This window comes from Chrysemys picta, chromosome 9, assembly GCF_011386835.1.
Source record: "Chrysemys picta bellii isolate R12L10 chromosome 9, ASM1138683v2, whole genome shotgun sequence".
In the NCBI taxonomy this organism is placed as follows: Eukaryota; Metazoa; Chordata; order Testudines; family Emydidae; genus Chrysemys; species Chrysemys picta.
The window spans coordinates 82,511,879-82,539,710 of NC_088799.1; the positions used below are offsets into that span (position 1 = coordinate 82,511,879).

At 40.2% G+C, this 27,832-nt stretch overlaps 1 protein-coding gene and 1 long non-coding RNA gene across 4 annotated transcripts in view; one reads left to right on the forward strand and one right to left on the reverse strand.

Moving 5' to 3' along the window:
* Positions 1–5,626: 5,626 nt before the first annotated feature.
* Positions 5,627–27,832, reverse strand: part of C9H8orf48 (chromosome 9 C8orf48 homolog) — a 61,070-nt gene continuing 38,864 nt past the window's right edge. For 2 of the 3 annotated variants that reach the window (XM_005279510.5, XM_042853260.2), the window contains exons 7-8: positions 19,231–19,314; positions 5,627–8,344 (exon numbers count right to left, since the gene is read on the reverse strand). In XM_005279510.5, coding sequence (XP_005279567.3) covers positions 8,331–8,344; positions 19,231–19,314 — 98 coding nt within the window. In that variant the 3' untranslated portion in view covers positions 5,627–8,330. The remainder of the gene's footprint in view (positions 8,345–19,230; positions 19,315–27,832) is intronic. The other variant, XM_005279508.5, reaches the window with a different exon arrangement.
* On the forward strand, positions 13,202–27,189 carry LOC101942569 (uncharacterized). Its single transcript, XR_254643.5, has 2 exons — positions 13,202–13,519; positions 24,584–27,189. It is a non-coding gene; the product is annotated as an uncharacterized LOC101942569 (long non-coding RNA).

Sequence of the window (27,832 nt, forward strand, 5' to 3'; positions counted from 1 at the left end):
CTAGTCTGAAGGCATCAGATCCACCTAATTAATCCTCTGCTTTCTGATATTTTAGGGCTGTAGAGTCTGATTCATATTTATTTTGTTTACTTTTCAGTTCACAAAATTTCATCCATCAAACTTCTGGGTGCATGAATAACAGTTCCAAAAGTAACAAACTGATGAATGCTAACCCAGAGACAATGACCATTGCCCGTCCCTCCACCCCACAGATGCATGCAGTCACAGCAGCCAGTTGCTCTATTCAGGTCCTGTCCTTCAAATAAAAGCCTGAGTGAAGAGGAGCGCCTAGCCTCGCCTTCCCTGAATGCCAGCGATCTGGATCTGGACCAACTGGGGAAGTAAATTACTGAGTCTAAAGCCTTTCTCTAAGAGTGCCCATTTCAGATCTAGATAGTGGAAGCCAAAACCTGCTCGACAATGCCAACCGTTGAGACTATCACTTCTGGCATGTATGGAAGAAATTCTGCCAGACAAAGGGGATTTCTAAATAAAATAAAATATGGGAGGAAAATTTCCTTTGCCCCACTGAAAAAAATTTCTCCACAGAAATGTGGTGCAGTATTATTTTATGACTTTCCTGCTAACAGGAACAAGTAACATATAGCACTAATCTTCAAAGCCCCTTACAATCATTAGCAAATTAATCCTCCTAATACCTTGGTGAGTATTATCATTTTACAGATGGGGAGGAAGGGTCACAGAGAAGTTACGGGACTTGCCTAACACCGCATGGCATGTCAGAGCCAGGACAAACGCTCAGGGGTTCCTGGCTCCTAGTCTTGTGTTCAGATCATCAAACAACCACAAGGCAGCAAAATCCATGCACATGGTAAAGAAATTAAATAAGAAAGAGCATAAGAATGAAGGGCACAGAGGACAAAAACAAAACAAGAACAGAAATAATAAAATAATGCTTCAGTTGGAAGATGTTTTCAACCCTGAACTGACTTTCCCTCTAGTTCAGGTAGAGAAAACTAAACAATTAGCATTTATACAGTGCTTTTCATTGTAGGGGATCTCAAAGAACTGAGCAATCACACAGGAATCTCTTCACCACCAAACTGTAGCTACCTCTGGGAATAATGGACAGCACCTGGGAGAAAAACACATGTCAAACCTATGGCACAGTTATGGGCAAAGACACTGGGGAAATCCCTATTCTTACAAAAAATTACCATAAGACCTTTCGTTTACCGCTTTTAAGGTGTCATCTGAAAGAGGCCACCTAGCAAATTATGTGGAATTGAATTTATCTACATGGGAAGGATAACAGAGTAAGCCTATCCTGCCAGGAGTTAAACTGGTGGTTTCTGATAGTCTATATGTTTCTAAAGTCCTGTTTAGAACACTAAGGCTACATCTACACTACAGGGGGGAGTCGATTTAAGATACGCAAATTCAGCTACGTGAATAGCGTAGCTGAATTCGACGTATCGCAGCCGACTTACCCCGCTGTGAGGACGGCGGCAAAATCGACCTCTGCGGCTTCCCGTCGACGGCGCTTACTCCCACCTCCGTTAGTGGAGTAAGAGCGTCGATTCGGGGATCGATTGTCGCGTCCCAACGGGACGCGATAAATCGATCCCCGAGAGGTCGATTTCTACCCGCCAATTCAGGCGGGTAGTGTAGACCCAGCCTAAGTCATCACCCCTGCTATGTGGCCAGACTCAGCAGTAATTCCACCACTGCTGGACATAAAGTAAAACAGTGAAGAGTTCATTAATAGCTGAGAGTTCCACTGGCAGATCCAGAGCCCTAGCATTTGCTCCTCTCTGGAAACCTTTCTTGGGAATTTACAGATAATCTGACACTGAATAGTTTTAAACACTTATTGAAATAAGATACCAGTTTTTCTGCCGAGTGCAGTTTAACATCTCTCCATAAAGTGTGTCACTTCCTTCTTGATGTATTTGTACATGTATCAGCAAGGAAGTGACAAACAGTATTGTGAGTTTCCAAAACTCATCTGTATGACCCTATTTCCTCTTACCTCTGTCTAAGGTTCACTGAACCCTTATGGGTATGAACTAGGAGTCCTTTCTTGTCCTTTTTAGCAATCAGATATCTGCTTCTACAGTTACAGTACCAGAGGCAAAGGATTCAGTGCAGGAAGAATATCTCACACAGGTCAAGGAAACTAGTACCAGAATGAAAAGATTATTCTTTATGCATAACGGATGAAATCCTAAAATCCTCACTCATTTCTCATTCTATTGTTACTCAGGTCAAACTCCTCACTGACGTTAATAGGACTTTGACTGGGGTAAAAGATAAGTAAGGTCTTCAGGATTTGGCCTGACAAACTGTAAACATAGTAATTAAATGCTGTTTGTGATGGCACAAAACCATTTTGTCACTTGAGTTTCCTAAACTCACTGAAATTATCTTTTTAGAATTGCCTAATTTTAATTCTAGCAGGAGAGGTAGAAGCATGGGAATTGTTCCCTAACAGATCAGACCATTGGTCCATTTATTCAGATTCCCTGCCACCAGCTGCAGCCAGTACCTGATGTCATTAGACGATGAACCTCGAGTCCATTACATCTGGCCAGCTGAGCAATGCTGTGCTTTGGGGGAGGGCATGCCTCCTGGATACCTACAGGTGATCCATTTAATCTCCACTGTTATAAGAGATTATCAAATCAAATCTAGACTATGTAACTCTGCAGCCATTCCACACACAATCTTCAATGGGAGTTTTGCAAATGAAACAACTATAGGTCCTAAAATCCTATCCATGATATTTTTCATGATGTCCTTCTGTTGTAAATATTCTAGAAGTGGCCTTGAAAAGTTATTTACATCATTAGTTCCAAATGTATTGACCTTTCTCTTGTATAAAGATTCTAGAATGGGTAAAGTGGAGAGAATGCTCAGATTTCACTCTGCTCTTTATTTCTGAATAATCCAAACAGGACTTCTCTAAGGTTCCATTTCCCTAAGATCACTAAAGAGGTACCTTAAAATGTGGTTCTGCTCTGAAGTGTCTAAGTAAAAACCATACTTTCCTATTCAAAAGACCTGTTCCCTATGTGTATTCAAATATATATTTGCTTATTTTAATAGCTAGTATACATTTTTGCTATCTTTTTTTTACTCTAGTTCAGGGATAGGCAACCTGTGGCATGCGTGCTGAAGGCAGCATGTGAGCTGATTTTCAGTGGCACTCACACTGCCCGGGTCACCGATCTGGGGGGCTCTGCATTTTAATTTAATTTTAAATGAAGCTTCTTAAACATTTTTAAAACCTTATTTACTTTGCATACAACAATAGTTTAGTTATATATTAGACTTATAGAAAGAGACCTTCTAAAAACGTTAAAATGTATTACTGACAAGCGAAACCTTAAATTAGAATGAATAAATGAAGACTTGGCCCACCACTTCTGAAAGGTTACCAACCCCTGCTCTAGTTAGCAATGCAGAGCCTACCCAGAAATGGGAAAGGGAGCTAGAGTGTATTCTGGCTCTAGCATTATCAACAGAATAGTTAACTAAGTTCTGACTGCAGAATCTTTTTTGTTAGTGATATGTGACAGAGCAGACCTCAGCTTGACTCTCAGATCCCATGCTGTGTTTGCAGCTGGCAGTCATGAAGAAAAAAAAAGGCATCTTTTTACTTGTGAACGGGGCACATTTGATAGAGACATCACGGAGACACATTAACCACAAAACCCCACCATGGCGTTTTTAGAGTCACTTGTCAGAACAGAACAGCAGCACACCTCAGAGAGAGGGGTTTTTTTGTATTTTGCTCTATGAAATACAGTGGAGAAAAATGGTGGGAGGAATCCAACAGGCCAACAAAGATTCCATTCTGTGTAAATATCTCACTCCAACCACTCAGTTCCTAACCTTAAAGGATTCCAAAGGCCATAGCTCATTTTAGCATACCAGCTGCTTCCACTTTGAATATGGTGACAGCAGGCAGTGTGAAACTGACATGATTTGGAGACAAGCCAGTTTTATTATAAAACAATATTTATACACACACACACAAATGATATTAACAGAACATTATTCAGGTTACAAAGTCAAGCACTCAAAAAATAGGAAATGCATAAGTAAAGTTGCCTGTGCAAACTTAATTTGACCCCTTTGTGCATATGCTCTATGCTACAGTATTTAATTATATGATTATACACTGTTTATTTCCACCGGACCACTGTATCATGCAATGCACAGAAAGGGAGAATGGGGGACACATGGTGCCTCTGACATCTGGTAAACAGACCCCACAAGTTCAAACACCTCAGTAACTGTCTATAGATCAAAGACCCCAGGCTCTCATTAACACCTCCCAGCATAACAGTACCCCACATCTCACCTCTGCCCATTTTCCCAGTATAGTTTAAAAAGTGGACACCCTGAATGACTTATCTCCCAGACTAAAAGAAAATAAATAAGAAATGCGGTAGGAAGAGGGAAATGAGGGCACATGGAACCTCTGCCCAGAAGGGAAGAATAGGAGACAATGATGTTGGGAGCGAGGGGGACATACAGCCACTGTCATGTGGTGGAGGCAGGGATGGGAGGGCACACAGAGCTCCTACTAGGGTGGAAAAGGGGAGAAAAGGGGGAATGAGAGGGCACAAGGAGCCTCTGACATGGGAGGGCAGGAGGGAGAATGAGATCCTGGAAGGGGTGAATGGGGGGGGACACAGGGAGAAGGGGGGCAATGGCAGCACACACAGAACCCCTGGCATCGGGGAAGAGGGCAGAGAAGGGTATAGGGGAAGGGGGAATGTGGGACACAGAGCCCCAGGCATGAGGAAGGGGATGAGGTGTGGGTTGCAGGGAGTCTCTGAAATAGAGGGGAAGGGAGGGTAGCATACAGGAAGCTTGGGGGTGGGCGAGATGGAGGAATGTAAGGAACCCCTGGTGTGTGTGATGGAGTTGGCCTACAGAAGCAACTAAGTGTTTGAGCCTCCTATACACGCACAGCACAGGAGTAGTCCAGAGCAGGGAGGCTAACCTGACTTTAATCCACTTTTGCATCCTCCCAAATCTAGACTCTGCAACATATGCAACCCTTGCCCAGCTGCACGTAGGTCACAGTACTACCCACAATCTCCACTGCACTATGCACTGCAGCCGTGTCCCTCCCATCCCCAACAGGCGTCTCCTGTCCTTCCCTGTCCCTCCTCCCCCAGCACACTACACTGCCCTATGTCAGAATCAGCATGGAATTCTCCTGGCCAGCTTTTTCCAGTCCCATTACACCACAGCAGCAGCATACGTAGGCTGGGCCAAGGTGGAATGCGGAGATAGAGATAATGATGGCATTTTACTGTCAAAGCTGAGGTTCCAAAACCTAGAACGTATGTGATTTTATGGGTGAAAACAGAGTTTGTTTTAAAAAATCAGGATTTAATAGAAACTCTGGCTTTCTTCCTGAACCACATTAAATTCAAACAGGCTGCTATCGGAAGCAAAGAGGTTTGGATTTTACTGGGTGAGATGGTTAAATCCGACCTCGAGTTTGGGATTCTATATTAAATAAAATGAAATAAAAATGGTTTATAGTAGCTATAAATGTGTTACACTATTATTTTCTGATTGAGTGTAGGGCATGTATCTCTATCATCACATATATAGAGGCACAAATACATACATACAAACATAACACAGACATTTTATTAGCACAATAATACATTTTGCTTTGATTAGCTGTATACATGTATATGCATTTGGAGTGCTAGAATATTAATTTGCATGCATATGCTGCAAGTTTATCTAAGGGCATCAAAACAGGTTACAAACTTTAATGAACTAAGTCTCACAACACCTTGTGAAGTGGATAGAAAATGTTAATTTCCCTGCAATTCTATCAGACTCTTGCATCTACAGTCTTTTATCTGTTTTATTTCACAATACAGTTGAAGACAAGATATGAAAATACTCCACTTTCTAACACTTTTTTGTGGTCAGTTAGAGGACATAAATTGGTGGTGGAAACAGCAGGCTGAATATACTTCAGAGAGCCTAATTCTGAGAAGAGCCTTACTCCTCAGGTAGCCCACGAAAGCTTATGCTCAAATAAATTTGTTAGTCTCTAAGGTGCCACAAGGACTCCTGTTCTTTTTTCCTCAGGTAGCTTTCTGGAATTCAGTGAAACTACTGGAGAAGCATGGTGCTACTGAGGGTAAGTTTTCACTAGCTGATTGCAAATTAACTCAAGGTAGTTGCATGTTTGTAACGGCTACTATGGACACACTCCACACATTTCACCCAGGCTACAAACATTTGTTTTTTTTATGCTAGGGATCATCATTGGGTAAAGAACAAAAGTTTTTAGTGTTGTAGACCAAATACGTGGGGATTGTCCACACTAGCTTTTACAAACATGTTAACTACCTTGAGTTAACTGGCAGTCAATTAACTCCAGGTACAAAAATCTAGTGATGACGTACTCTATGTGCAAGTGTGGCAGAAGTGGGCCCAGAGTGTTGTAGTTCTTTTGCTAAGTGCATGCAGCACAGGCACTCAAAACATGGCTGAAAGGTCTAAAGTACACTCTGTGGCTGTAAATTGAATGTTCTTGCCATGCTGAGAATCCACTAACACAAAGGCTGATTTATGTAATGACATCACAAGCTGTTCATGAAAAATATGGCTCTCTTTAAAGACAAGTGCAACCCAACTATCTGCTATTGCCCTCCAAAAATTCTGGGTTCTCATCACAAGCTGATTTGTGTCATCATGACAAGGCTGACACCACCAGATGTTACGGAACATAATGACAATGTGTTAGCCAAGACAAAAATCATACATACACAGTAAGTAGTTTTTGAACAATTATACCCTCAATAGGGAGTTTTACAAAAGTGTATTTCTTTATGATCCAGGGGAAATGAATGGGTTGCCTCCCATGGTGAGGAGAGTCAAGGTCAGGTAAAGAGCAAAGAACTTAGGAATCTGGGGGTTCAAATAAAGGGAGTCAAAATGTTGACCCCTTGCACTCAAATACTATTGTGATGGGTGCGAAAGAGGTAGAAAGACAGATAAATGCAGACCATAGCAGCAGACTTACCAGAGTTTCCTTCTCCTACAGACCCATCAGAGTAGGTAATTCCCTGCAGAAAAGCCCAGGCACATTTCTTCTATGGCTAAGCTACTGCAGGGATTGCTTGGAAAAGACAGGCAGTTGTTGTAGCTTCCCTTTCGAAGAAAATGAGCCTGTTAACCTTAGATCTGCCAACTGATGGATGGGCCCTTCCTCCCCTCTGAAAGCTTCTCTATTTTCTTTTTAAAATGAAAATCAGAGGAAAAAGTCAACTGCAGATACAAAACAAATGAAGATATGTTCAGTGCCTGAAACTTCATTTACAGAATGCTTTTACTTCTCTGTGTAAAGCGAGAGTTGCCATCCAGAGATGTGATCGGTGTTTAAATTTAACTGGCTCTCTCTATGAGTCAAGAAAGACAACAAAAGAACCTCCAAGAAATGACAAGGTTGGTACTGGCAGAGATCTATTCTGAGATTACTCTGGGTCATTTTGAAAGCATGCTGGATTCTTTAACAGTTCTGTCCTTTGCAATATAGCAGTGTAAAACCTGTCTTACATGCATTAGAATACTCTTATTAGATTTCATATTCCAGAATATTTCTTTTATAGTTTTTTTTTAATCTTCCCAAAGAAACAGTGATTTTCCAGCCAATAGTATCAGGGCTAGAAAATTATGCATGTGTACATTCATACAATTGCATCCCAGTAGTTGACCGCAAGGAAGTTACTCAAGATTTATATGGATGGAACTGAGATCAGAATCTGTACTTTTGTCTGGAAGAGGTGGTAGAACCATTTTTATGGTAGGAACATAGGAATTGACTCAATGGATCAGACCAGTGGTCCATCTAGTCCACTGGCTCTGAAACTGGCCAGTTTCAGATACTTCAGAGGAAGGTGAATTAAACCATCTAATGGAAAATTAAAGACTAACCTGCTCAAAGACGAAGTTTCCATCTAACCCTGTCAGGTAGTGGCTGGATTATGGCCTGAAGCATGATGGTTTATGTCCCCTATACATTTTTTTAAAATTATCCTATCGTATTAACATATTATATTTAACTATGGATGTTCTCATTCCCCTGTGAATGTTGAATCCTACTAAGCTCCACCCCTTGATGCTATCTTGTAGCAGTGAGTTCCACAGGTTAACAATGTGCTGTGTTAAAAAGTATTTCCTTTTAACAATTTTAAATATATTGCCTTTCAGTTTCGAGTGCCTTCTTGTTCTTGTATTCTGAGGCAGGAAAAATAGGAGCTCTTGATTTACCTTCTCCATATAATTCATTATTTTATGTAGCTCTATCATGTTCCTTCTCATTTGCTTCTTTCTGGAAAAAAAAAAAGTTCCCAACTTTTCAATATGCCCTCATACAGAATTCCATGACTACCCCTGTACAACATTACACCTGTTAGTAGGACAATTTGCTGATAACTCTAAACAATTGATTTGAAATCTACTTTCAAACCTCTGTGTTTTATGAGCAAGTTAAAGATAGTGATAACAGTTCATATGGTGACAGCACTGATGTGAGCCATTTTTATACTATGTTCTCTTCCAGGAGTAAAGTGTAAACTGATTTTTCAATAAAATAAATTTTATGTCTACCAATAAAATCATACTTTCTCCCTAATACTGGACAGAAAGAACAACAAATACAAGTTATTGAAGCTTTTTACGTAACTTAATTTTATTTCATTATGTTTGGCAAAAAATCTTGGCTCTTTTCATGCAGTCAATATTTATAACTTCACCAGATGAAGAGGAGATCTGATGGCCTGTTTTTTATGAGAAATTTAGCTTTTAATCACTCTTTTTTTTAAACGTATGTCTGTTCAGTTTTGGATTCCAATAGTTCCATATAAAGCAGAAATCATAAGTAATGGTACATTCCTTTCTCTCTGTAGCAAGGTGAAACAGTAATCATTACACCTAAAGGGTTTTCTGCTGAAATTTTTACATAACGAGATATCACCTTGACAACAAAATAAGTGCTGAAGATAAGATATGGTAAAACATTACCTCGAAAGCAATCCCTATATACCTTTTACCTATGCCACACAGTCAGCGTCAGGCTTAGTTAATGTTTATAAAGCCCTTTAAACCCTTAGATAAAAGGCAATCTAGAGGTGTGAAGTGTTACTAATTATATAATTTTTAAGACATGTAACCGATTATTTTAGTTTATTATCCATTTATTGTGTGATGTTATGATTAATCAATATGTTATATCATATATATTCATTGTATGTTAATTAGAATGAATTTGTAGAATTACAAAAGTATAAGATGGTTCTTCTATATACTGATCAAAGTATTAGACATGGGTAAGACAAGCTGAAATGCAAGAACCTGTAGGATGAGGCCTGCAAGACTTTAGCTTAGCTATTTTAGGCCTTGGAGACAAGAAATTATGACATACGTAACCAGAAAATAACCTGATGCCCTAAGACTATGGGAAAAGAGGTACTAACTGGTAAGATTGCAAAAAATTACCCAGAATATAAATATTAGATCATAAAAATACTGTAAAGTCGCATCTGTCTCTGACATGTGTCTTAACCACAGTATACAGGTTGTGAGTCAGTGCTAATGAGAATAAAGGGAACTGACACAGCCTATAGAAAGTTGGGGTCCCTTAAGTTTCCAGGGGTCACAGACCAATAAGAGAAAAGAGGGTTGACACTTTTGGACATGCGTGGAATGTAAGTCTAGACAGAATCACATTATAAGAAGGGGATGCCCAGAACGGGAAAATTGAGCTCCCAATGGGACACTCCAGCAGGAATCATCCCTCTACAGATGATCAAGCCATGAGAGATCCATCAGACCCTAACGCTATTGTTAAGGATGGGAGTATAACTATATTTGTAACTTGTACATAGGTCTATATAGAATTTCTCTATGCCTGGGTAATCGTAACTTTAATAAAACTTGTAAAAAACAGTCTAGACCTTGTACTTGTGAATGTATGTGTGGTCACTATCTTTGTTCTTTGTGTTCCTAGAGACTAACTCTGAAGCAAGTAGCAGAGGTAACTTTCACGCTGTTAAACTTGAAACTGTAGCTGCCAGAGCCAAACCCACAGTGGTGTAATACCACGTTACAAAATTCACTTTAAATAAAATAAAATGCTACAGACACAATGAGCAGTTGAAATGTCAATAATTTGATTGGGATGCCAAAGCTTTCCATGATAAAAAACAAAGAGCATTTCACTGCAGATTAGGAGAGAATCTCTCAATCCATTTCAGTGCCTGAAGATCTTGTCGAGCTGTTCGTTTTCAAGGCTTCATCTGTCAGAACAGAATATGATCTTTCCTTTGACTTCAACGGGCTTTGGATCAGGCTCATGGCCATTCTGTCTTGTCACGGACGCAACTATGATATAGATGATTTATTGCACCTTTGGATTTCTTAAGATCATCTTTCTGAAGCAGACAGGGTGATGCCACACAAATACATTTTCTATATCATTCTTTTAGTGGGTCAATAGTCTTGTTATCCAGTGATATTCTTCAGATTGGCTGAGTCTGGTCACATGACCACATACATGACTTGAAATAAAGAAAGTTCAGCAAATAGCAAATCTGATGGACTGCAGACCATTTTAGCTTGTTAGGCATGTTGCTAGACTAAAAACAAATGTTGTAGAAAATAAGAGTCTATGTAGCATAAAAATAAATGAGAATACTTTCAAACACTCCCACAGATACAAGGATGTCCTCCTTTTGTCCAACAGTGTTCAGAGACCACACAAAAAAAATACTCTTTCAAAAAAGTGCATGGGGAAGGGTGCAGTAGAGGGGGAGGGGAGCCTATTAAAATGAAGAGAAAAAACTCACTTGCATTAATCCAACCTAGTAGAAGCTTCAATTGTTAGAGCTTTGTAACTGGCCACACAGCTCTTTCAACTGAAAAAGACATTTCAGTAGAAGGGGTGTGTATAACAATAATTTGAAAGTGCTTCAGTCTAACTGCCAAAGCTGGTTTATTTTCTGCTTGTAACAAGCAGAACCCACCACCACGGCACCTCCTGCTGGCCGTCCTAGAAATTAGCTCTCGGCTCTTCAGCTAGTGGTGTCATGCCTGCCATCACTGCTGTCTCCACTCTTTGGACCCACATCGCTCTCCAGACTGCAACATCCTCTTCTGGGCACAGTACTCCAGCTGTGCCCCCACTCCAGTATCTCCCTGCTTCTGAGGGACCAGCAGTCCTTAGTCCCACTACTTACTTCAGCAGCCAACTACAGTTCAAGGTCCAGCACTTCACTTCAGGGGCAAACTGCAGTCTGGATACCAGCCACTCTCCTCATTGGAAGATGGGATGCAAGTGGTTGGGGGGCCCAGGCCCACCCACTACTCTGGGTCCCAACCCAGGGTCCCTGAAGCCAGCAGCCACCTACTGCCCTCATCCAACCTGCTGCCTATTGTCCCTGGGCCACTTCCCTTGTAGCTCCAGCCCCCTCTCAGACCTTATAGCCAGGCCCTAGTCTGGCAGTGGTCAGCCAGCAGCTCTCCCTGCCCCTGTAGCATTTCTTCAGACAGCCTCCTCCCTTGCCTTCCAGGGAGAGACTCCCCTCTGCTCTCCTGAGCAGCCCTTTCTATATGGCCCTTGCCGGCCCTGATTGGCTGCTCCAACAAGCCTTCCCCCTATTGGTGGGCTCAGTAAATCCTTTCCTGATTAGTGGGTTCTGCACAGCTTCCCTGGTGCTGCTTTTAACCCCTTCTTCTCTCTGTGTGGGGCAGCCACCCCACCACACTACTAGTTCGGAAGAGAGAATGCTACTCTGTGGATAGTCACACTCTGTTGGTTGGCTGAGTCATTTTTTGTTGTTTGGAGTGCATAGCCCTTTTCCAAATAATTTTATTTTAACAGAATATATGCTAATCATTTTGGCTTTATGGGGCATCTTTATGGTTAACTCCCTGAGTTTCACCAAAGGCTGGTTTAATATGGGGCGTGGCAGGGGGAAGGGGGTTGATCAGGGCTCAGTCCTACATATCCATTCCCTTACTGATTTCCTTTTGTCTGTATTTTTTTTTATAACCTGTTTGGGATAGGGAATTTATTTCAGCACATAAAATATAGCCTGATTTTCAGAGGTGCTTAGCACTCTTCTTTCCCATTGAATTTACAGTCTAAAACAAAATGCAGACAAAGAAAAGGTGGCATGGGGAGGGATGCAAAATAAAAGCATATTGGAAAAAAGGAGCAACAGTTACTCAGCTTCTATAAATATCAGGCCACTTACAGAAAGCAGGTGCCGAAATATGTGCTTAGGTTCCCAGCTTGAGGCATCCAAGTTTGAACATTTTGGCCACTAAGTTTCATTTATCTAAATGTGATTTATCTAAGTCCATCCTAGATTGTGTGGGGTTTTGAATGTGTATTTGGTGGTGGAACAGACAAGGCAATGACATGTCTGGTCATGCTGTAACAAATCCTTCAGAACAGATGGATAGCTCTTTTCCTAACTACGCTCCCACTGAAGTCAACAGGAGGAGGAGGATGGTGGCCATAGGCCATTGTTCTCTACAGGACACTGCAGAAACTTCTACCACCACTCTTCAGCCACTGAGACACTGAGACCTTGGCTATCAGGCCTCTCTCTTTTGTTTGATCAACAGATGTAAATTGAGAATTGGAATCACAGACACCATTGTGAAAATGATATTATTCCCTGTGGGATTTTGATATGTTTTGGGGTGTATCTATGACTAGATCATACAGGAAACCCTCCAAATATCCAGGATATAGACAGAGGGATAGACAAGGTAAATAATGTTGAGTCCTTGGTTTAAAAAAAAACTGCCCAAAATAGAACAAAACAAACAAACCTGTACAAATCTTAAACTAACAGCCAGTAAAAAAAAAAAAAAAAAAAAAAAAAAAAGGAAAGAAAAAAAAGTGCCAACAGCACTTGGAAGGTGAAAACAGTTCTTTCCCATTCTAATTTATTCTTGACTAAATGAGTAAAACTCGCCTGTTAAAAAGAGCAATAGATTAGCCTGATAAATGACATAGACAAGAGAGGAAAACAGCGATGCTTTTAATTCCTGTGAGTATCTCCTGGCTTTGTCTCAGCCTGCTTTATATGCCTGGATTATGCTAACACTATTAATCTTTGTGTCTATGACTAAGTCGTGGCTTTTTACGTTAGTGACCTGATTTTGCACTAACATGCTCCTCCCAGCTTGGTGAAGCTCCTCATGTGATCCATTCTTCCTCCTAAATAAAGTTGAACATTTTGGCTGGGATCAGTGAGTGCTGCTGAGGTGGCTGGCGTGTGCAGCTATTCCAGCCTCGCAGGGTCTGCAGCGCGACCAACCCGCATATCCAGCACTAGCTGCCTCTCCGTTTTAAAGAGCACGGCGGAGGAGAATGGTTAGTTAACACCGTGGCAGACTTCATGCTCGGGGCTGTTTTGCCAGCCCCACAGCCCCTGACAACCCTCCCTCTCCAAAGTAGCCCCTGGGGCTGAGAAAGATGTGGCCGGGCAAGGTAAGTGCTGCACGGTTCTGATGAATCCAATTGTATCCTTTGTGCGGAGTGGCGGGTTCGGCCGGGGGTGTTTTTGTTTGTTTTTAAACAAATTCTAAACCCTTTATTTTCCTGTTGTGCAAGAGGGCAAGGCGGAGGGCACGTGTGGCCTTTTCCCGGGAAACCTGTCTAATGAGCTGATTTTGTGACCACCTGGGGCTTGAAGAAGGGGAAAGCGTGAGGCGATCAGAGCACTGAACAATGCATGCTCCAGACGTGCCTTTAGTCCGGAGGGGCAGGCGGCTGCATCGCAAAGAGAGCGGCTGGCAGGAAGTTGCAGTGTTGCATTTTGCTTTAGTCAGCTACCGCAAGCCGTCGCCTCTTTGCATAAAACCGGCTGGAGAGAAATTCAGCACCTGGACAGCTCCAGACCCGCACGGCACAGCCCTGCCCTGACTTGGAGAGACAAAACACTTCCAATGATGGCAAAGCTACAAGGCAACCTTGGCGGTTTGCTGCACTTTGAACGGTTTAGTGGACTCCTTTTATATATGACCCAACTCTATATAAACATACATGATGCATTCACACACATGTAACATGCCGTCCCTTTCCCCACACACATACACTATGCACCCTCCCCACACAGCCCCTTGCCCCCTCACAGATAACACGCACCCCTTCCCCCTTCCACACATACATGCCATGCACACACCCCTTCTTTACATACATATAACAGGCACCCTACCCCTCCCACACAGGTAATTGTACCCCCATCTCTTCCACACACATGCACTCATCAGGGACGCCCTTCCACACATGGAACATGCACCCTTCTTCCACACATACAGACAGACACACGTAACATGTAACCCACCCTTACACACATACCATACATTCTCTTCCGCACATACCTAGAACATGTAACCTTCCTTTCACATGCCTACACTCATACATGTAACACACACACTAATATATGTCATGCCCATTGGTCTGAAATGCAGTTCATATAACTTCTCAGTTCTCTGACTGTGCTCTTTTAGGTTAAAGGCAAAGCGAGCCCCCATTAGAATATCCAGAATGTCAAAGGAAAATCTGTCTCCCTCTCCTTCACTGCATTGTTCTTCAGCCTCAGCTCAGACAGAGCCCAGCTCCACTGCACCTTAGTTCTTCTATCCCCAAAAGGAGATTACTTCTGTTTTAAAGTGTGGGTGGGGGAAACAGGAGGCTTGATGCTTTTCCTGCTCTATCACCCTTTATCGTTAGGGATCCAGACAACACCCAGCCCACGGATGGGAGTGGGGGGAAAGAGAAATAAATGTGATCTCCTTCCAGAAATCCACAGATACTCTGCATATGCATCCAAAATACCATCCCTCACTGCCCACCCGCTCCACTTCTTTCCTCCAGCTTGTTATTTTTCCTGCACATCTTGGAAGGTGCAATTCCCACAGTGCTGAATACATTACAGTGTTACGCTGGGTCTATTCACCCAGAACAGGCACACTGGCTGGAATGTGAGAGCCTTGCTTTTCTAAATGAGTTAGATGAGCAATTGAATGTTCACAACATTATCTTCTGCTCTTTGGCAACTTCAAAAAATATTATCCCTGTATGAGTTTCAGTCTTGCCGTTTCGCTTTTTCATTGAAAATCCATGGAAACATCCCATTCATAATTATATTTATCACGAGCATGGTAAAGGAAAAAAGAGAAGGGGTCGGGGGAGAAGAGAGACTCAATCATTCATTTCCCTTTTACAACCAATCCATTAACTCTGAAACAGAACTTTCCTGCATCTGCAGAGAAAATCAGAAGTTAATGGAAAGGGAAATGAAGGTTTTGAGATTTTAATTTATTTTGTGAGGATTCTGCTTCCGGTTTAAAAAAAAAAAAGTTCCAAGCAGCTTTCAGGTTTTTAATCCATTCCTTGTTTTATGGGTTGACTAAAACAATCCACTTGGATCTGGGCTGGTGAGCATTTGCTCTGACTCTGAGAGATGTAAGATGGAGCACTGGGGACAAGCTGATCTTTAAAAAAAATTACCATACATTCACAGAGAGATTTTAAGCATTGGATATGCAGGTTCTGAGAAACATTAGGGTCTGTTTGGAATTCAGAATTGTGTTTTCACAGAATAATGTATCATAAAAATCTAGACCATTTATAGATCTCCTAGTATGCTTGATAATTACCCCTGATTTTGAAAGGTGAGAGAGGTGGGAATCAGTGTAGAGACAGGTATGGAAGGACAAGAATGTGGAACTAAAAGAAGAAAAAAGTTGTCCAAGAAGGACAAAAGGATGCGCCTGCTTGTGTGAGGGACATTTTGGATCTGATTATGTAAGACTGTTTTTCTGACAGGAAAAAACAAATTGTGGCTTATCCTCAAGAACCATCCTATGAGGGGAAATATATTGTATGTAGTTTTGAGACCAGAAATATCAAAACAATTTTAACAATGAAGCCTACTTCTAAGTGCATACGTTAAAGGAACAGACCTGTTCAAATGCTCAGAGAATAACATTACAATACAACATGGTTCTCCATATACTGATTTCCTAACTTGTATTTTAAATAAATTGAATGTGGACACCTGAAAGGAACAACACCCTATGACAGTGGCTAAAACTATGCATTATAGCCCAGAAGGGCTGCTATAGGTAAGGGTTATTCAACACAACCATCATCATTATCTAATCCTACAGGTTCACAACTGCACTGTAAACTATTGGCAAACAAGTTTCTCAGAGCTTAAGACTATCAGCCACCCTTTCACCCCAACATACATACTGAAGTTAAAATAAGTGTTGCACATGTATAACTAGAAAAGCACTGATTTGGGGGGCATTAATTCATAAAAATATGCAGTGCATGAAAGACAGTAATCATGCCTAAGAAGACATTAATGTGTATTAAGTCATAGCTGCACACAATTAACATGTTAGATCACCACAACTGAGAAGAAACCATTAAGGTCAATGAGATAAATATGAATGTCAAAAATAGGTGAAACACAAAACAATAAAATAGGTCTGTTGCCTCATCTTTCCTGTACTTTGAGATTTTCTAGTTTAAAATAAAAAAAATTAAAAAATCAAATATGAATCCTTAAGAGTTTTATATAAACCAGAAAAACTGAGGAAATTCAGTAATCCTTAACATGCTATATTTTGCCTAAACTGAGCAGCAAATATGGTGTATAAAAACACATATTAGAGACTTCTGCAATATATAGGCAAAAGAGGCCACATGCTGAATAGTGCTGCACTAAATCTAAATCATTGGGAATTGTGTGTGCTCAGCTTCTCAGAATTCAGCTCATTGAGCTAGCAAGAACATTAGAATTGGAATTCCAAAAGGATATTAGAATTGGAAAAGGTACAGAGAAGGGCAACAAAAATGATTATAGGTATGGAACAGCTTCAGTACTAGGAGAGATCAAAAAGGCTAGGTCTGTTCAGCTTAGAAAAGAGACAAGTAAGGGGAGATAAGACAGAGGTCTATAAAATCCTGAACAGTGTGGAGAAAGTGAATACAGAAGTGTTATGTACGCCATCATGAAACACAAGAACTAGGGGTCATCCAATGAAATCAATAGGTAGCAGATTTGAAACAAACAACAAGAAGTACTACTTCACACAATGCATAATCAACCCGTGAAACTCGTTGTCATGGAATGTTATGAAGGCCAAAAGTATAACTGGGTTCAAAAAATAATTAGATAAGTTCATGGAGGATAGGTCCATCTATGGCCATTAGCCAAGACAGTCAGGGATGCAACCCTATGCTCCGGGTGTTCCTAAACCTCCAGCTGCCAGAAGCTCAGATTGGATGACGGGCGATGCTTCAGTCTAAATTGCCTGTTCTGTTCATTCCCTCTGAAACATCTGGAATTGGCCATTGTCAAATACAGGCTACTAGGCTGGATGGACCATTGGCCATTTTTATGTTCTTAAGGACAGTGTCAGTTTCAGCTCTGAAGTGACTTGCTTTTGTCAATTTAAATCTGTCCCTAAAAGCTACCTGAAAATACTATAGTGTTTTCTTGGAGAAATTGGTCTCATTAGAGTTGGTGTCTATAGGAACAGGACTGGGTCTTCTGTTGAGTTCATGAATCTCACACCAATGCTGAAAAGAGTATTATGAGTAACACTAAAGGCTGCAGCCTTGCTTTGCAGTGGAGAAGGCAACAACACAGAGAAAGAAATAGGAAATAAACACTATCCCTCCACAAAACGTAACTATTAAAACAGCTAGAAAAGCAAAGTCATATTTCAGAATACAGTTTAATGAAGCTAAACAGGAGTCACCAGACTGAAAACTGTTAGAAGCTGAGTTGTCTCTCTCATTAAGATAAAAATAGAGTAAAGTATGCTAAGAGATTAGGGCTGGAATTTTATAGATTTAATTAAAGAACTAATTGACTTGCTTAAATCTTCATCTAAGTGTCCTGTTATATCACAGGACATAATAGCAAAGGGTTCTTTTTAATGCAAAATGTTATTTTTGGGAGGGGTGTGTGCATAAATATAAGTCTGATGTAGCACAGGTTGTGGCTTTACTTTGGGACACAAGGTTGGGAAGATTAAAATAAAAGTAGGTTGTATTTCTGGACTTCTCAACTAAACTGATCAGGTGCTGATTCCTACACTTAGTGACATCACAAGCATGCCTTGATGAGGCTTCTGCTCTGTCATATCCCCAAGTTTACTTTTAAGTCCTTATCTTAAAAGGCATCCAGCACCTTCTGTGATGTATGAACCACTGTCAGCTCCCCATGACGTTAGCAGGAGTTCAGGTTCCTCAGCTCTTCACAGGTTCAGGAACAGAGGGCCAGTTTTACAAAGGTATTTAGGTGCCTAAAGATGGAGGCAGGCACCTAGTGGGATTTTCAGAAGTGCCTAGGCACTGTAAGTGCTTTTGAAAATACCACTGAAGTGCCTATCTGCATCGTAGGATGCCTAAATACCTTTAAAAATATGGCCGTTGGTCCTGTGCCGGAGACAATGAAAAATCCCTTGCACAACCAAAATTCAGTTGCCAGCCAGAAACCTCATACTATTTGCTTCTTGAAGTCTTTCCCTGTCCCTTATTTGTTCTCACTCTGGTTTTCATCTGCTGTTTTGCATAGGAGTATATTACTCATTGTCTTGCCACACAGGTTCTGAAGGAAGAGAGGCAATATTTACATATCTGGCTTACACCATGATGGATATATTTACTACAAATATCCCTCCATCAAACAGATGTAAAAACAGAAAAACCAGGAACACTATTCCGTAATACAATAAAACACAATATACCATTCAAAAGGCAGCATGAAAATCTACAAGATATCTGAAGGAAGAATGACACCCTATAACTAGATATACAAAAATCCCCAAATATATATTTAAGATGCTACAACTGCTAGAGGTAATACTATTTTATTTAAAAATGGAGGATGTGTATGTTACAACTCAGGGGCCAGACATCTTGCTTGTACTGAAACCAATGTGAATTTTGCCTCTGATTTCACTGGAGTAGAATTATAGCCCACCCTAATAGCCTTAGAGAAGATCTTTTGGCCACTAGTGGATGACACCACTTCTCACATTTGTTGGTGATTTATAAGACCCTCTAATCCATTCCTATTCAGCTGATACAATCTGAAATTCAGACAAGCAAGATCTGGATCAATTACAAAAATGCACAGTATATATTCATAGACTCATTAACATTTCTCATACCTAACCTGAAAATTCTGGGCCCAATCCTTCCAGTGGAGGTAAAGGTCATCAGCACCTCACAATATTCAGCCCTTCCTAATTTAACTGCAATAAAGATTGGCAAAACATAGTTATACAAAAAGGAAATTGGAAAAAAACATGAAGAAAGCTCTGTCTCCGATCCAGTGTTTAGTTTTAAAGGATTCTGCAAATGAGTCAAATGCGAATTGTTAGTTTATTATTAAAAAGCACAGTGATAAATAGAGTAGGCCATATTCTGCTCTCACATACAGGGCAGGCAACTTCCTATATGAAGTCACAAAGCTGTTGATTAACATTAAACAAAGTTATCTTTGTCTGAGGCACTCTTTTATTTGGGGGGAGGGCAAAGAAGGGGAGGACCAAGAATGCTTTTCATGCAAATGATAATCAAACATTCAATTTTTCCTCTATCTCCCAAAACTGCAAGAAAATTCAAAATCCACCTGCTGACTCCCTATTGGAGAATTCCATTTAGAAGTACAGAGAACACACTTCAGGAATGTATATTTGTTCAATCAAATACAATTATTAGAGGCCAACACACAAGAAAAGACAATCCCTGCACTAAGGATCTTACAATCCAATTCTGCTTCCCTAACTCAAATTGAGTAGTACGGTAGCTCAGAATAAGAAGATGCTACTCAACATGAGCAAGGGCGACAGAACCTGACTCTAAACTGTGATACATACTGTATCACTAGCATATCTTTTGTTTCTGATCAACAATCTGAGCCACCTTATACATCCTTAGTGCGAGACATTTTGTCACCTTAAAATTAACGGGTTTTATTCACTCCGTTGTAATGTGCTCAATATACTCGTTAAACGTTATTGGAATTTAGGTGTACACATTATTGGGGTATTAGATCTCTAAGAAAGTGAACTCCAACAATGCTTAAGCAAGAGACACCAAAGACATTTCACTTTCGCTTTCATGATACATGAAAACAACCAAACAACATAGGAAATAATTTGTTGCCCAATATTCAGAATGAACCAAATACATTTGCATTTTTATTGCTGAGGGTCAACTTCAAGGAGGGACATTCTTGTTTTGTGTGAGATTTTTCTGTGAAATACGTTTAGCTTTTAATATATGTTCCACATTAAAGATTTGTTTGTCATTCAAAAGATGCAATGATAACTAGTAAAAAAAAACCCTTTGAAAACCATTTAATTTAGAAACAAATCTGCCTTTGTCTTTTTTTCCCATTTACACTGTAATTAACTACCGGTCCTTGCTTGAAAACTCTCGCTGATTTCAATGGAGCCAGAATTTCACCCTGAGTCTTTAAATTCTAAAAAGTTCAGGTGGTGGAAAACCAGCAGGGGCAGGCAAATTCTCCACTTGGAAGTGTTTTTTCCCTCTACTCTGGCACAAGTTTAGCAGTGTATATGATAAATACAGCAGAACTCTCCTACATATTAAGGGCCCAGGGCTGTTTCTGGTCCTAAATGACTGTGCGAATGAAATTAGGTATTAAAAAAGGGCATAGATCCCACTGAATAGTTTTTAAATGGGAAGTTTCCCCACAAGAGGCTATTGACTTTTAAATTTCAATGGGAGGAGCAGTTGACCTTACACTCACAGTTTGATATGTAAAAAGAACGAGGAGTACTTGTGGCCCTTTAGAGACTAACAAATTTATTTGGGCGAAAGCTTATGCCAAAATAAATTTGTTAGTCTCTAAGGGTATGTTTTCACTACCAGCCGGATCGGCGGGAAGCGATCGATCCAGGGGGGATCGATGTATCGTGTCTAGTCTAGATGTGATAAATCGATCCCCGAGTGCTCTCGGGTCGACTCCTGTACTCCAGCTCGGCGAGAGGCGCAGGCAGAGTTGACGGGGGAGCGGCAGCAGTCGACTCACTGTAGTGAAGACACCACGGTAAGTAGATCTAAGTATGTTGACTTCAGCTACGTTATTCACGTAGCTGAAGTTGCATAACTTAGATCGATCCCCCCCCCCGCCCCAGTGTAGACCACGGTTAAGATGCCACAAGTACGCCTCATTCTTTTTGCTGATACAGACTAACACGGCTACCACTCTGAAATTTGATGTGTGTACTTTTTTGTGTGTGGCTAATATGATGATTTAAAGGCAACCCTAAAGGCCCTGGGCTAAATTTAAACATAGCACTAAGGGTCCCATCCTGTCAGCAAAGGTTTCAGGAGAAAAAATATCAGTTACTTTAATAGAAGCAGATGCTAGGATTTCTTTCTTCTCTTATACATTCACTATGCAGAAAATGTATTAATCTTCCAAGGTTCTGCAACAATTTTCGCAAAATACTGCAGGTGGTTGGAAATTTTAACTGCTATCCTTCTGCTCAAAAGAACAGATCATATGAACACAGATTAATTGCTAAGTGGAGATTGGGATCTTTGAAGGTCATTACTTTTAAAGTACTCTGTTTTACTTAAAAGACTGATGAGAATTACAGATTAACAACACAGTATAGTTTGCACTTTTAAAATGCAGAAGAAAAAGGATGAAATTGCCTCAGTTGGAGGATCTTTTCAGGTTCTTTGTTATTTAAAAAAGGATTAAACACTTTTATGAAAAATAATAATAATATGTGCCATACCATGAGCTAAAATGAAAGTTCAGAGCTACTAATACTCATGTTTTGAACATAAACTGATTGTAAAATACATCCTGGGACAATTCTGATTTTTCATATGTTGTTCCAGTGTCTGTGGGGATCCCTGAAATACCTTGTGCTTTAATTTCATCAGTCAAAAGATTCACAGGGACATAGGAATTACCAGACTGGATCAGACCTATGGTCCATCTAGTCCAGTCTCTGACCATGTCCAGCACCACATGTTTCAGAAGAAGGTTCAAAAAACCTTACAGTAGGCAGTGGGATAATCAGTTATTTTATGAAGGTCTCATCCTGCTCTCTTACAGTTTGAGATTGGCTTAAACCTTGAAACATGCCATTTTATGTCCCTTCCAACATTCTCTTTTAGCATTAACTTTTCATAACTCTGGATATTCTTGTTATCCATAAAAGTGTCCAATCCTTTTTTGAATCTTGCTAATTCTTGGTCTTGCTGTGGCTATGAGTTCCGCAGTCTAATTAAACATTGTGTGAAAAGGTATTTCCTGCAGGTTTTTATAATTACTAGGTGTTTGTTCCAGAGGTAGTTGTACTGCTATACATTTTTTTAACATGTCTAACTCTTCATATAAGGAGTATTGGTTTTGCTTCAACCAGTATTCAGGGTCAATTCTTGTCATAACATGTCAGATGACAACACTGCAGTGTGTGTCTGATGAGTAGAAGATTCAGTCTAGGCAGTACAAAAGCTCTGCTCCGGCTAGGAAAGAGGGGGTATCCTGTGGTTCCTTTGTCTCTCACTTCCCTCCTCTCTATGGTTGCCAGAAGCATGAATGGGAGGGCAGCAATGGATAGCGATATGCAGGAGGAAGAGGCAAAGAAAAGCTTTTCTTTGAGCTACTCCACTGCTGCAGGCGGAGCAGATTATTATTTATCACTGTAGTGCCTAGAGGCCTTGACTGATATTGGGGCCCCACTCTGCAAAGCATGCATAAACATATAGTAAAATATATTCCCTGCCCCAACAAGCTTACAAATTGAATAGACAAGACAGACAAAAGAAGCATTAACATCCCCATTCTACAGATGGGGAACTAAGGCACCTGTTGTTTTCTTATATGTGATTTGCCCAAAATCACAGAGGGAAACTGTGTCAGAGCTAGGAACTGAATGCTGAGACCTCCTGATTCTGATTGTCAAGCCAGTTGCCTTACAGATAAACAGATTCTAAGTTCAGAAAGGACTATTGTCATCATCTAGTCTGACCTCATCCATAACATAGGCCGTAGAACTATCCCTTAACCACAAGACCATTGTTGCTTTTCAACCAAAGAAAGGAGCAAAAATTCAGAGCTCTAGTTTACAGTCCTAAAATATCTTGACATAAAAGCACCCCAATTTTGATTTTGAAAACATGGCCACCTTCACTGATTGTCAAATGGAGCCGGGAAGAATCCCCACTCATCTTCACATTATAGTATTGTATACCTGGCCGGGTGTCTTATGAAGATTTTACATCTTTTTCTGATGTATCTGGTAAAAGCCAGTTAGAGAAAGGATACTACGTTAGATGGATGTTTGGTTGGGTAAGATATGACAAGACCTACTTTTTCAGAGGCACTGAGCATACTCCATGCCCATGGACTTCAGAGTGGGTGGTGGGCTTTCAGTGACACTGAAAATCAGACAGGCAGTTCCTAATGGTCTTAAATCCCTTCATCCCAGTTTCCTGCCTTAGGCTGCTTGACAACGGTGCTGTTTGTGGAGTTGGATAGCATTATAATAACCGTGTTGCTCAAAACCTCCTGAGATATCCTTTTTGAACAGTGCAAACAGTAGACTTACTCATTAAAGAAGCTGGGTGTTCTCCATCTATAGTTTTCTTATAACTATACTTGTTCTTTCCCAACAAGTTTTTTGTTGTCCTAAGCTAAACTAAATGCTGGCTTTTAAACTTTCTTTAAAATAGACATTTATTTTTCACTTTGTGAACATATTGTTTCTAACTGGCAAGAACTGCTCATTTACATCTTCTAACATCAACAGAATGCTAATCTATAGTAAACAGTCTTTATTACAGTCAAGAATGGCTTAGAAGTGCTGTTAATTAGTAAAACAGACCCTCAGTTCTCTGCTAGCCTGAGTGGGATGAGCCACAGCTTTTCATAAGTAGGATCAGTTACAATTGCATCCTGTTATATGGAGAATCTTAGAACAAATGCTTGTGATGCAACATCTCCAAGACCTAATTTTGGCCTTGAAGCATTTGGAAGTCGGGTGGAGGGGGTTTGGAGCAATCTGTTACTTCAAATAAATAGCTCTAAAAATGTTCATCACTCTCCTTCCCAAAAGAAAATGTTATGGGGCCAAATCCTGCTATCCTGACTGGAGGGAGAAATAAATTACTTCAATGGCAGTTCTGCCAGAGTCAGGACAGCAGAGTATGGTCCCTCCTGACTTTATATTGAACTTCAAAATGACACCTGAAGCACAATGAGGTTCTGATCCTGCAAACCCTTCCTCACACCAGTTGTCTTCACTAGACTAACCCCTTTTGACTTCAGTGGAACTGCTCGCATGATTAAATTTTTGCAGGATTGGGCTCTATGTCGATATTCATGGCAAACAGTAATAAAACAATTCTTGTGGTTTTAAGCTATATCACAAGTATACAAAATCAAGTCTTTAAAATTCTAGCTTTTAGCTCATGTGACAGCTGATGAAAGCAAAACTCTTGCCTAACCCTATGTTATTCTTAACCTAGGTAATTTTTCCAGACCCCAGCTTTGCAATCAGTGATGACATCTCTGAATTTCCAGTTTAAAAAGGACAAAAAATAAAATCTCTTCCAGACAAGGTGAATGTGAGAACAAATATTAAAGAAGAGGAAAAAAAATCCGTTCATTAGAATGAAAGATTTTTTTCTGTAACTGATTTTGTTAGAAACTATGATGTTAGAAAAACCAAGTCTGCCTCTCAGCAAAAAATCTGCCTTTGATTTTATTGTCTTTGGGGAATACTTCAGGGGAAAGAAAACACTCACTGTGAAGCAAATTCATAAGATGTAAACTATGCTCATTGTAGCGCTTATTTTTCCTTTAAGCCTGAGGAGGAGCCCTGCCACCAGAATGTTACAGGAAAATTGATTTGATTTTCTCTAATTATCCATTCAAGAAAACAAAGATTCAAAAACTGGCAGTGAGATCAGCAGCTTTTTCTTCTGACAGAGAAGGTGACAGTGAGCACCAGTTTCTGACTTATACACCGTGTGGATATAGATGACGTGCATTGTTAACTTTCTGACACATCCTCTTCCTTATAAACTGCATGGCTTCATAAACAAACAATACTTCTGAGCCCCATCTATGCCTTGAGAAGCCGAGAAAAAAAATTTTTATGGACAACGTTGGCTACATGGGAATCCTAGTTCATGTTTCTTCAGAAATTTTGAGTGAGTGAGAGCAACTACTGAATCCCAATGAGGCCCAAGTTCAATGAAACTCCTGTACCTGCACTTTTGGCTTTGACGGAATATGAAAACTTTGCTAAGCTGAATGCAACAGGAGACACTGAAACTAAACAGCTAGAAGGGTCCCTCTCATCCACGGTTGCACTAATAATAGTGCTGATCATTATTTTCTCTTTGATAATGACATCCTTAGTGACCTACTGTTTCCACAAGTGGCAACTGAGGGGTAAAAAACTGCAGAAAGCGCAGGAGGAATATCAGCGAGACCATGAAAAGAGCATGTTCCAAAGCATGTCAGGACTTGTTTCATAAAAGAAATCAATCCAACATGAAATATTCCTGCATTACCTGAACGTGAAAAATAACTAACTATTGGAAGCTACATATTGAAATGTCCACCTAAATATATCCTGGTTTTACCTAATTTGTAAGAATTTTTAATAGTTTGGAAATTTCCAACGGCTTCCTTATAAGTCAAAAATATTCAGTTGTCTCATTTGTGCAAAGTAAAATAAATGCAACCATGTATTTTAATCCGCATTTTATTTACAAAAAAAACCAGTAGATCAAACCCTGCTGTCCTTACTCTATCAAAATTCCCATGGAAGTCAAAGGGCCAGAGTCTCAGCTCGTTCCAATCAGCATAGCTGATAGGAGTTGATCATTAGCAGATGATCTGGCTCGAAATTTGATAAACTAATGAAAGCTTTATCTGAGTAAGGTCCACAGGATTTTCCAAATTACCACCCAATCCTGAAAGCCTTCTGGGGCAGAACTCCCAAAGACTTCAAGAAGAGTTCCATGCACAGATTGAGCCCTAAGTTTGCTAGCAGACTGTATGTTGATAATAATTCCATTTATTTTGTTTAGGGTCCATGGGAATTGAGGGCACTCAACACCTCACATGATGGTCCCAGACTTATTAAGGAGCATGCAAGCTGAACACACTTTTTTAAAGCTTGCCATTATTTTTAACCAGGCTTACAATGGCGTGTTTCTATTTTTGTAGCCTGTAATGTTATGTCATGCAAAAGATGCCGACTCTATTGTGGGTAACATATGTAAGTAATATTTTCTAACAAAGTGTTGGATGTAACATCAGTATAAGTAGCTGTTTTAAAATGTAGAAAATATGTAAAAAATGCAAACAAAAACCCTGCTCAAGTATATAGCTTGCTTGCAATTACCATTAGCTGGTGCTGTATGTATCTTTAATACTGTGATAATGCTGTACACTTGCTTCTGTAGGCAAAAAAGTTCAATTTAAAAACTGGCAAGAAGATTTAAGATGTAAATGTTCTTAACAGTGCTAACAACAAAAATATGGATTTTCATAGGATATTCTAAAGACAGACTCTGTTACATGCTATGGATCTATTTTACAGTGTATTTATGGATCATACACACTATTCATTGTGAGACCAAACAGTACTATTTTATTAATAAATAAATAAATAAGCAAGCAAGCAGTGAATGCCCATGTCCAGAAGGTGGATAATGCTTTCATAGGGCCTCCTGATCTATTTTATTAGCAACTTGAAAGGCATGTTCTGAAAAGAACAAGGTACCCACTACCTTATTTGGGGAAAGGGCAAAGTGGCATTCCCCCCCCCACCCCTCATAACTCATCAATCCCATTTTCATGTCTGTGTAGGTAAAGACCTATAGTATATCAACTACGTGAGAGAAAGGGACAGTACACTGGGGAAGACAAAAATGCAAACCTAATCCACACATTATTGATATATACATTTGTGAAAATAAAAAACTGAAACATTTTACATTTTTAACAAAATGCCACTTACTATAACATGTATGCAGCAGCAATTTGCGCATGTTTGTGTGTCCAGCTACATTTTTATTCAGTGGAGACAATAAAAGGTCATTTCTTTGTCATACCAGATAATATTTAAGTTGTAACTTGAAGACACGGGGCACATTATTATTTTGAAAACTATACGTATTAGAACAACTTTCACACTCGATACCAGGGTATATATTCTGGGTTAACTGCACTGAAATCAGTAGAGTTAGTCCAGATTTGCAGCGGCGTAGAAACTGGGCACTATGTCCATACGATGATTCATCCCCACAGGAGGGCACTATTCTTTAAAGCAGTAAACCTTTCACTTCATTGCCACCAGTTCAACGCTCCTGACAAACTTTCTATTTGAATGAATGGGATCGGACTGGCTTCATCGGCTCTGATGACATTGGCTACAGTGAAAGGTGTCTCAAGGAAGGAAAGGTGAATTTGTATAATCTTGGCACTAATGAAGCTTTGTAGATTGTTGATCAGGAATGAGTTTCTGACAAGGCAGGGGGCACTAGAGAGCTTGTGGCACTTCTAAACTTCTCTCCCAGTGAGTGTGGCCTGCACACAATGAAGAAATTTAAAACTGCTATGAGGCTTACTGGTGAAGAAACTAGCCAAGCAGCAGAGAGCACAAGGGATCGGAAATGAGATATACAGTTTTTCACCTCTGCCCTTGTTTAAATCCAGTCCAGGTCAGTAGCAATCGAACATCATTACCATCTTAAGGC